We start from the raw sequence: 11,392 nt of genomic DNA, 5'->3' as shown, positions 1-11,392 counted from the left end.
ATTTTTGATAAAATCTTTGAAAAAGCAATGCATAACGCTAATTAAATTTTGATGAACATAACTATCTAGAGCCACCAACTGGATTCAAAGGTAAGTCAACCTCAATCTGCTGTTCCACCTTAGCAGCTCGTTAAAAGATCTCTTAAAAGAAAGAATATGGGTGTGCCATCTTTCTTGGCTTGGCTAAAGCCTTTGATCTGTGAACCCACCATTCTTCTCCAAAAAACTCGACAACCTTGGAGTTAGAGGCCCCCTCTCATTGGTTTAAAAGCTATCTAACAACCGTTACAATCTGTTAAATAGACCAATCAAATCAATCCTCTTGAATGTCACATGGAGTGCACAAGGATCCGTACTTGGTCCTCTGCTCTTTCTGATTTACATCAATGACTTAGCCCTAATACATCTTTATCTAGTTCCTTTTTGCAGATGACACTTTGTCTTTTTTCCTTACAAAGATCCTAATCAACTTAAAACACTCTCAATCAAGAATAGATAAGATCTCTAATTGGCTGACAACCAACAAACTACTCTAAATGTCTCCAAATCAAACTTCAGCTGTTCTATGGCAACATAACAAAATTAAAGACTTTAACTTGACTATTCAGTCAGAGACTCCAAAACACAAACAGCTGTAAATACCTTGGAGTCCTCAATGATGACAACTCAATTGGAAACAGCAGTCGCCATGGTTAAGCCCAAAATCAAACGAGGAGTAGGTATGATACATAAAATAGGTAGGTTTCTTGCAAAGAGAAACCTGATATCGTTGTATTACTCACTCATTCAATCCCACCTAACATATTGTATTACATCATGGGGTGGTCCTGAGACGCTGGGCTAATCAGGTAAACAATTAATCATTAAATGTATAAATTCATAAACAAACAAAACCAAAAAATTCTAACAACCTAATGACAAGGGCTGTAAACCAGGTCAATTCAAACCGTTGAGTATCCAAAATTTTTTAAACTTGAAGCATGTAAAATTGTATATAAATTCTTGAATGGTACATAAACAAATCAATCTTCAGATTATTCACTCGTCATCCCCGTCTCCTGACATCAACCATCCAACTAGGAGGACAGTAGCAACAGTGTGGGTTAACCCATTTTGATCAGTGACTGTTCTGTTATGTACAACGCCCCCTTAGCAAACTTGTGCTAGTTTAAATCTTGTAGTCCATTTGTAATATAATGTATAATACCAAAAACCTTAGTCTACTAATATCACTAATATTGGTAGTCAGTAGTAGTATTTATGATCCATATATTATAGCTATCTAGATTGATTTTCCTTTGTACTAATGAACGGCTTTGAAAGCTTAGTATTTATGAGCTAATCGTTCTTAGTTTTTATTCACTGTACATATCTTAAAAACGAGAAGAGACTTATCTTATCTTATCTTATTTTATCTTATTAGATAGACCTTTTTTCAAAGCGGATGTCCTGTTGAATAATTACGTAGTCCAGCCATAAAAACAATGATAGAGCCATGCATAATTACTGTATCATGCATATTGTAATAATTATGAATGGTTTTATCTGCTGGACTACATAATTATTCAACAGGGTGGCCTCTTTGAAAAAAGGTCTATTAGATCATTGTTTTATTGGAATTGCTTTTTCCAACCCAGCCCGCCCCCAGTGTCCATTTTAGCATTAAGGCTAAGGCCAGGCCCCATTGATTGTTTGGTTCTGTCAACTGCTCTAACTTGGGACTGTCTGACGAAACATGGGACGGCAATTCGAAGCTGATAGACCTATTTTAGAATGAAAATGTTAAGTTTTTCTGAAAGTCAAAAGGTTAATGAAGATCTCCCAAAAGTTATTTGATTCTGAATTACAATTTTCTCTTCAAATTGAGAGGCTGTTAACATTGCTACAATTTTGTCACGTACAGGACAATTTTTAGCTGTAAAACCTGTGGAAAAAATTGAAAACAAGAAAACAGCTTGTAAAGTGTGATGAAACTATTTTTTTCTTAAAACCTAAACCCTAGAGGATACAAAAACACCAAAAGAAGTTAAATTTTTGAAGAAAAAAAATTTTGAGATTTTTTTAAGACTTTGGGAACAATTTCATGCAAATCACCCATTTAGAGTCGGTTGGAGGACACAAACCAAACTAATCAATCGGGCCTGGCCTAATCGAAAGAAGGGAGTTGTACTTTTGCGGAGTGACTGGATTGCCCCTTTTTAGTATGGTATTACGGGATTTGACAAAAAAAGAGACATGAAAACAGTATAAGTTGTTTGGGAGAATGTGACAAATCTATTTAATGGGTGAATTGTGCCAAATCTGTACCGTGGTTTCGTAAACAAGGCAAACTGTATTCAAAGTACCATAGAAGTGGATGTGTTAGGTATTAGAGCTTAAGTTTTTGTGGATTTGGTACTGTGGTAGAAAGTATCAGTCAGAGCTAAGTCACTTTTTGATATTTTATTTTGTCTCTGAAATATTAGCTCAAATCTGTGATGGACGGGCATCAGTGGAGGGAAACTTGCATAGCCATGAAATGCCTGATCAACCAAAGCAGTAAATTTCAAAACAAATGTAACAGTGCAAGAACTACGCAGCTCCGCTCGTAGCTCTACTCTACCATTTTAAAATCTAGCGAGTTACTCACCGACAGAATTGCGGGTAAATAAAACAGCGTGGTTGGATAATAAAAAATCATACTAGGTCATAAATCTTAAAATGGTGGGAATTCAGATGTTTCTCAATGGCAGCTGGACATGTAATCTCAAATTTAATAATGATATCAAACATAATTATTTATGACATCACTTTCATGATTAGGAGAATTTGTTTTGATTTAACTTTGTATTTTAATGACCAGCTAGGTCATTCAATCGAGGGCTCTGCATGTTGGCCTCTACTGATGCAAGTTACCTGACTTCATGGTAACTCGTCTGCAGGGATATTTGTCCCTGATGCATATGTGAATAAATCAAATTGGTTAAAACACGCCCAGTCACTGAGCAGAATATTCGCATGATTTTTTATATTTTTCTATGCGTGAGCATAATTTATGGAAAAAGCTGACTTTGCAGAAAAAGGAAAACAAATCAACATGAAAACACAAGCTCATGTGTATACAAACAAAATGGCTATGGGGAGCGTTTATAAATGTGGCTGATGTTTTGATGTTTTTAGTAGTATTTAGTAGTTTTGAAAGATCTAGGAGCTTGCTGAAGAGACTTTATGGTAAGTTAATTATGTGTGTCTGTCTAGGTTTCCAAAGTTGTGACAGTCTGTCAACAAGGATTCACTCACATGCTATGCCTTGTGCCTTTTAAACTGTACCAGACTTTTTTAGTTACACCAGAGACTCTAAGTTAACCAAATACCCAACAAAGTACCTGAAATTGTAACCGTCGAAATACAAACACACCAGAAACCTGTCATAGTCTCAACATGTTACCGTTCCATGTATAACTCTAAAGAACAAAACAGACAACTAGCAGAAGAAATAACAAATACCGGCAAGAAATACAAAAATCATCGTCTATGGGTAGGAGGCGACTTCAACCTACCAGATGTTGATCGGAACACCAGCATTATTTCTAAGCTCTAGTTTAGACGGCTGACTTTCTGCCCTGCCTATTTTAAGCGAACAATACCTTGAAGTCTTTGAAACTTCAGGTTAAGGCTAAATGTGCAGAAACAAAATGTATTTTTAAAATTATTTATTTAGGTCCACTTCTTTAAAATAAGATTCAAAAAAACTCTTAACCAAAGTTGCTTTCGAACGGTCAATTTTTTTCCAAATTTTCCAAAAGGGGATTTCAAAAAGGTGCAACATAGTTTTCTGTCACCTTTTAATTTTATCTAGCATTTTGCATGTTTTTTCTTTCTCTAATCGCATTGATGATTGGTCATTTTTTTAACAATAAAGTAAATTTAAGTGTGCAATGCAAAAGTCAAAGGTATATAAAAATGGATTGCCTGACTCCAGCTTTATGACAGATGTTTCTCTCTCTTGGATGATTTTAGTTATCTTATTTTTAAGGAAATACATTTTAATGTATAATGCTGTTTGTATAATGTCAAAGGCTGTATTAAAATAGATTGTCCAGCTTGTGATAAAGGTTAGGGATTTCTGGGTAGGAAAAAAGCAAATGGGTTGGGAAAAGGATTTTTCAGTTTTAGGAGGGGGATTCGACAACCAGGCGGTCAAAAATTTCTTGGGTTTCAGTTTCAGTCTTTCTCAGTCTCAAAGCTTGGTCCAAAGATAATGCCTGATCGTCTAATAATATCCCAATCACCAACTATATTGTAAACTTAGAACGTCACTGGTAATTCTCAAGGTTAGGAGTGCAAAGAAGGAGGAAGGGAATCAAAACAAATTCCAAGCTATGAACAAGGTAAAAACTAAATTCAACCTTAAACATGTCAAATTGAATAAAATTTGATAGAAATTTATAAAGTTTAAAATGTAGATGTAGATTTTTTAATTATTTTTTAAATCATATCATTTTTATTAGAAAATGTAAGGCTCATAGAGCTTATAATATAATATAGTACATAATTGAAGTTATAAACATAAACATAAACAAAAAATGCGCAATTTCTTTTGAATCTGCAGAATTGGGAAATGTGACAGCCAATGTCTTAATTGTTTTTTTTTAATGGTTAGGTAAATCTTTTAACCAAGTCAATTTCATTACAGTACAAGTCCCCTTCGTAGAACGACGGAGTATGAAGAAACTCACTGCGACTTTGAAAGTGCATAAAATAAAGTTAAAATTCACAATATATCATTCAACAATATTGAACACTAGACTTATTTTCTGATTATATTATGTTCAGGTCCATATGGATATTTAGTTATGTTCTCATTACCGTCTTCAGTAACAACTGTAATATCATGTTCTCTGTAACCACCAGCTCCTGGCAAACCTTCTGGAATTGTTACCATTGGCTCCATAGAGATTACCATATTTGGTTCTATGACTGTCTCAATGTCTTCTCTCAATTCGAGGCCAGCCTCTCTTCCATAATAATGACACAAACTTCCAAAAGAATGACCATATCCAAATGTACGGTATTTCAAAAGATCATGTTTCTTGAAGATTTCGTTTAGCTCATGTGCAATTTCAGAGCATTTGACTCCAGGCTTGATAAGTTCTAGCCCGCGTTCGTGGACTTCAACGTTTGCTTCCCAGACTTTGATGTGCGCGTCTGACGCGTGGTTCAAAAATAACGTACGCTCAAGCGCTGTGTAGTATCTAAAATGACAAATTTGAACGTCATGTATTTTTCGTTTTAGGTTTGTTCATGGGCTCCTTTTGATAGCCTAAAAGTAAGGTTAAGCCGCCCCTTCCTGAAAATGAAGGAATTTTTAAGTTCTCAAAATAGGTGTAATGTAGCAAAACTTTAAAACATGAATTAGTATAATTTGGGATAAGGAGGCTTTCCACATAATTCAAAGAGACCACCAGGCCATTTGCCTGATTGGTATTTTTTTAGGGAATAGCGTAAATCCAAAATTTTTAGGTGTGGTGGCGTGATCAAGATTTAGGCATGAGGAGGGCTAAAAATTGGAGGTGTGATGTGTGATTGGACTATTTTGTTGCTATTTTTTTGTGCGATGATAAATTCTAGTGGTTTTTGTAATCGTGATGACTGCAAAAAAATTGATATGATGGCGGTGAGTAGTGCCGCTGGGAGACCTCTTCAAAAATAAATCAAAAACAGGTTTATAATGGGTGAGAATTAGGTTCTTGATTTTAGATTCAAAGATTTTTAGTGTTCTTTCAACTGTAAAAATGACATTAACATTATTCTAATTGATATCATCTACTTCTGGTTTTCAGATACCATTCGAAATCGTACATTCTGAGAATTATGTCACAAAGCAAATCTTTATCACCACATAGCTTAATAAGGTAAGTGGATTTTTTAAACAATTTCTTAAAAACACATTATTTTTGATGAGCAATACAGTCCACTCTCACTAATTTGACTTTTAAAAGGGACAGAAAATCTTATTCGAATTAGAGAAGATTCGAATTACAGTAATTATTTTATACGACTTTCCAGCTGAAGGGGCCGCTTTTTTAATACGAATAACGAAACGTTCGAATTGTAGATGTTCGAATTAGAGGAAGTTCACTGTACTTATAGGGACGTTAACCCTGCAAAAGATCTACTCAGAGATTAACTAGTGACTACCAAAAAACCATTTAAAAGTCTTTGTGCACTCACCCTTGTATCATTGGGAAGCAGTTTAGACTGAGAATATCTCCACTGTTGACTTTTCTTGTGGTGACTGGATTGTGAGCTCCGTCTGTGTTTATACCTGATTGAAACCATGTCCAAGCTATATGAGAATCAGAAGATTATTCTTTAGACAGGGTCAGAGTAGACTCCGGGAGGGGGGCACTCATATGGTCCGACCCACGGCATGCGCCGCCCTTAAGGGTAGGTTTTTCGAGACCCTCGAAATGCACTGTAAGGGTGTACTTTTGATAGACTGCACTACAAGGGTCTGTTTTTAACTTAATACACTGTAAGGGCGGGTTTTAGGGACTGCTGAATTGCAGTTTGACAGTAAAAATCTGATATAACTGTATCTTTTTTGACTTGCACCCATTTTGATTTGTTTTGCACAAGGAATTTTGAGCAACTGACTCTGTGTCACCTCATTTTACCCTCAATCAGCTCCCTTTCTGAGAAATAACAGAAAGAATATGTACTGGGTTATTTAGTTACACTTTGTTTAACACAAGATTGGAGAAATATTTCCCTTATGGACCTGTACATAGTTTTCTTAATTGTTTTTGTTTTGTGGATGAAATTTGTGTCATTAAGTACGGGAAACTTCCTTGAGTAACGTCAAACTCGAACCAGTCTCTCCTTATTTTTTTAGCTCAGCTAGCGAAAACTCTTAAAATAACGCCCGTGTAGACAGGTGTATATTCTTGATATTCATGACGTAATCTTTTACACGGAATTACACGAAAAACACAGGGCGTTCATAGGCGTAGCGAGATACCCTGCAAAATTTATGAGGGAATGCAGACGTTTTATGACATATTCATTATCTTTTGATAAATCAAAGACAATAATTATATTGTCGTAAAAACCACTCTCATCCATAAATTTTGCAGGGTATCTCGCTACGCCTATGGTTCACCACCAGTTTCAATGTAAAAATTCAAAACTAGTGGCAAACGCCCGGTGATTTTCGGGTGTTTCCGTATAAAAGATAACGTTATGAATATCATGAATTTAAGAATCTTAGAATTCATGATATTCGTGACTTAATGTTGTTTACGGAAAGACCCCGGTTTTTGCCATTAGTGGCAAGTTTTGAACGATTTTTGTCTAGTTTAAATTTGCCACCACTGGCAAAAACCGGGTTGTTTCCGTAGGAAACATTACATCATGAATATCATGAATGATAACTTACTGTCCATAATATCTGTCTGTGGATATGTGTTTGCAATCTCTCTGATCATTGTCCTTGTTGAATGTAAAGCAACTTCGTGTTCAGGTACTTCTTCCTCCAATGCTTCACGCACGGCATATCCGCCAAGGTCAGCGATTCGTGCACCTGTTATAACAAAGAAAAGTGAGCCAACTAAGCAGGTGTTTTTTAGTGTATACTTATGTTGGAAGATGTTGTATTGTTGTATCTCATAAAGTCACCTATTTCATTTCCTATCTTCTATTCTACCGGGTGTCCCAAAAAAATTAAGATTAAAAAACTACAAATTGACGTCAATTTTTTTCATTTCTTTGCCGGTTTGATATTAGGCCTTGCAATACTCGCTGACCTATTTTTCTTGATTGACATATCAAATGTTCCTGAAATTTCACACAAACGTGTAAGGATTAATTCCTAAGAGACCCTAAAAGGTCCTTAAGATATGCTGGCTTAAGATATCAGCATTCAAATTTATGTAAAGTTTTTTGGGACAACCAGTATATCTCTCTTTTCCGAATGTTTGTGTTTCTCATTTGCTAATAAATAATTCCTGGCAGAACGAAACACGTGTCTTCGGATAGATGTAATGAATAAGTTTCTAAGTTTTGTGAATCGTCTTCCGACCGATCAAATCATCTTCATAGCGTAGGTTGCAGAAATTCCAACAAATGACATAAAATGATCACCAATTGCTAACAAGAATTATCTTACCATTTCTGATCACAGCAATTTCTTCCGGCGATTTCACCATCCTTAATTTCATTGTGGGTAATCCAATATCTGCAAATTTCGCTTCAGGAAGTGCCTTTTGGAATTTTTCAAAGTATTGTAAATGACAATGGTCATACTCCAAACCAACATTTTGGTTGTTACCCACAAGTTCTTTGACTGCTTTGAAGAAGTTATCTCGTTCCCAGTCCGTGTATGTGACGCTCTCAGCGTTATTACCGCGCCTCCAAGGTTGACCATAATCGATACCTATAGAATCAATTTTGAGGAAAATTATCTCTACATACCTAATCCTAGCCATTACTAGTCAGTTCTATCTTTCACGTCTTGGCTTTGACCCGGTCAAGGGTATAATTTCGAAATTTAATTTTACCTCGTCGTATTATTAGCGAGGTTAAGATTGTCGGTCAATAATGTTAAAGTTATAATATATTCTATAAAGACGAAAGTGTACAAACGTGTACCTGCTTGAAAGCTAGTAAAGCTCAACTGGATTAGCTACTAAGGAACTAAGGAAATTTCTGCAAGGCTTATATTATAGGTGTAAATTTAGTGCCTTAGGATAGCCTTCTTATTAAAGACCAACACTCTGTTAGGTACACAACTTGTTAGATGGTCAGTTTCAAGGTTTTTGCAACTTGTCTATGCATTTATACGCAGAAAAAAAATAATTTACCGGTACGCCTGGAAAAAACTTCAGAAAGAACCTGGAAAAGCGCCAAGAAATGTTTCCCTGGGGAGGAGTCGTATCTGCAATCCTTCTTTTTGGGTTTCATCAGGAATTTGAATGAGAATGTTTAACTACCCTACGGTGCGCTATGCATGGAAACGAGGCCAATGACTAAAGAAAAATTCTTACCAGCAGAGATAGTTGAAATATTATCTTTAGTGATAACTAAACCATAAGGTCTTCCAAAATAACAATACAAAAATTGACTGTAATAATTAATATTGTGATATGAGGTAAACACAACTGCATCCATTCCCATTTCAGACATTTTATTACGGAGGGTTGATAAACGTGAGTCCATCTCTTCTGATGTGAACAGACCTGGTGTCCTAGAAAAGAAAGTGACAAACTGTCAGCTCCATCAAATTCGAATCTTTATATTATTAATGAGGAGACTGCTTTTTTCCCATTCAGGGAAGAGGGTGCCCTAAAAAACTGTAAAATGTAGGTGGTCATTAAGATTTCCTTTCAGTAGTGAGGGGGGTTCTTAAAAAAAGGCTTGGAGAAAGTCTAGGAGTCCCGTTTATCGAAAACTCCTATTATAACGTGCTTCAAAATTGAATTACACGAAACAATCAATCTGCACGAAATCTCAAGTTACAGCTGAAGAATTGACTTCAATTTATTTGCTTGGGATGAGTTACATCTGTCTGCAATCTAACCTTTCAGACTTTTACATTATCAGGAATTTCTGAATTTCATTTTAGTGGATATCGTAGGGAGTGCAACATTACAGATTTGGATATGTATACATGATTAAAAGAAATAAAAAATATTACCTTTCTCCTTGACGGCAATCTATCAAATTCGGCATATCTTTTGGTGTTTGTATGACACATTGGCTTGGCGTTTTGAGGCCGGTCAGGGTCCGGATACATTCTAAGTTTGTCTTTTTAAAGCATTTGGTTAGTGATCTTCTGGAAAATGCTTTTGCCAACATGGTTGTTTATATTTTCTTTGTCTTATTAAAGATACTCTGAAATATTTTCAAAGGAGACATTTTGCTAGTTAATTTGTATGAGAAGAGTAGAGAAGAAATCCAATGATGCGTTTGACATGGACTCGCTACCCCTGGATAATTTTCTATCTTATGAGAGGAAACGCCAAAGCGTGCAATCACTTACCAGACATCCTTTACCCTATATCAGAATATAGGTACACAAGTTATTCCACAAGGCATGGCTTGACCACACGGAGTGTTAAGCTGAAGGCTAGTGGCAAATCTTTAACCTCTCATAGGCAAGAAAAAGTAATGCTGTAAAATCTGCGCCAGAGTGGATCACTCTCTTTGTTTTTGAGTTTTACATTTTTTGAATTTTAGCGGTAAATGTTACTTTCAATCCATCGTTTGTATGAAAACCAAGTGGGCCGCGAAACTTAAGTTGATAAAAGTGGATTCAAATCCTACATGAATGACTTTAGTTACACCTTATTTGCTGACTAGGGCGGTTATGCATTCACTTACCAATGAATCATAGCACCGATTGCGGACAGAGTCCTTGTCTTCCATACGGGAGGCAAAGAAGATAACCAATAACAAGTCATCTCTGAGAACGTTCCCCAACCTCAGAAACCGAGAACATTATATATTTCAAAGTATATAGGGGGTATTGTTAGTTGGTCAAATATCGTAAACCATTTTCAGAGATAGGAAAAATCAGCGAATTGCAACTGGTTTTTTAGTGGCCGCCAGGGAAATAGATTATTGCAACTCACGATTTGCAATCATTTTCTTTGGGAAAGGTGATGAAGTGAGAAAGGGGTAGTCAACCTAGGCCCGCTTTAAGCCGAAGGTTTAAGGTAATATCTATATCGTTCGTTTGAGAGGAACTTACTTTAGAGAAAGTCTACCACTTTTATGATATTCGTTGCTATAAAATATCGAGTTCTCATTTTCATAAGAATTTAATTAATAATCACATAACCGTTGGTATCAAGTTTCAAATACTTTTAACTTCCTACATAACGAAATAAATACAAGCACATATAATAAGAAATTCAAACAAATGTTATTTTTATTCCAACCGGCAAAAGCCTCTACACATGTTTCATCGAACGTTATACGCTGTTACATATTGCTCAAATCCAAAAAGTTTCTTTTTTATTCCAGTAAAATATCAGCTACACACATATCCAGGTAGTGTTTCTCACAGTTTGAAAAAAGTAGAAACCCTTTTTCTTGAAACAGTTAAATTTTTCATGAAGACTTTTGTTATTGTGTAGCAGATTCTCTTATTTTTTGAAAAATAGATAAAAATGTAGATTTTTTTATAAGAACAATTTTATGAGAAGATTAAATTCTAACCAAAATTCTAAGAACAATATCGGCATCATATTTTCAGAAAAAGATCTGTTGATTTTAAGTTAGTTCAAAGTAACGCGCAACGAAAGAATTGGGTTTTAATTTCTAAGATATTAAGAACAACCAACACAGTCAAGTTCTCTTGTTTACTATAAAAATGCAAGTATGTGAACTGAAACATGAAAGTAGAGAA

General features: G+C 35.4%; 1 protein-coding gene across 1 annotated transcript; it reads right to left on the bottom strand.

Moving 5' to 3' along the window:
- Window positions 1-4,429: 4,429 nt before the first annotated feature.
- On the bottom strand, window positions 4,430-9,876 carry LOC136814240 (creatinase-like). The gene is made up of 6 exons (XM_067070756.1): window positions 9,677-9,876; window positions 9,027-9,226; window positions 8,150-8,416; window positions 7,421-7,564; window positions 6,214-6,328; window positions 4,430-5,234 (listed from the first exon to the last, which is right to left on the bottom strand). The coding sequence occupies exons 1-6, from the start codon at window positions 9,835-9,837 to the stop codon at window positions 4,790-4,792; spliced, it is 1,332 nt and encodes a 443-aa protein (XP_066926857.1). The 5' UTR covers window positions 9,838-9,876; the 3' UTR covers window positions 4,430-4,789.
- Window positions 9,877-11,392: the final 1,516 nt, after the last annotated feature.

Source organism: Clytia hemisphaerica, unplaced genomic scaffold (genome assembly GCF_902728285.1).
Source record: "Clytia hemisphaerica strain Z4C2 unplaced genomic scaffold, Clytia hemisphaerica genome assembly, whole genome shotgun sequence".
NCBI lineage: Eukaryota > Metazoa > Cnidaria > Hydrozoa > Leptothecata > Clytiidae > Clytia > Clytia hemisphaerica.
This window is presented reverse-complemented; position numbering and strand designations above follow the sequence as displayed.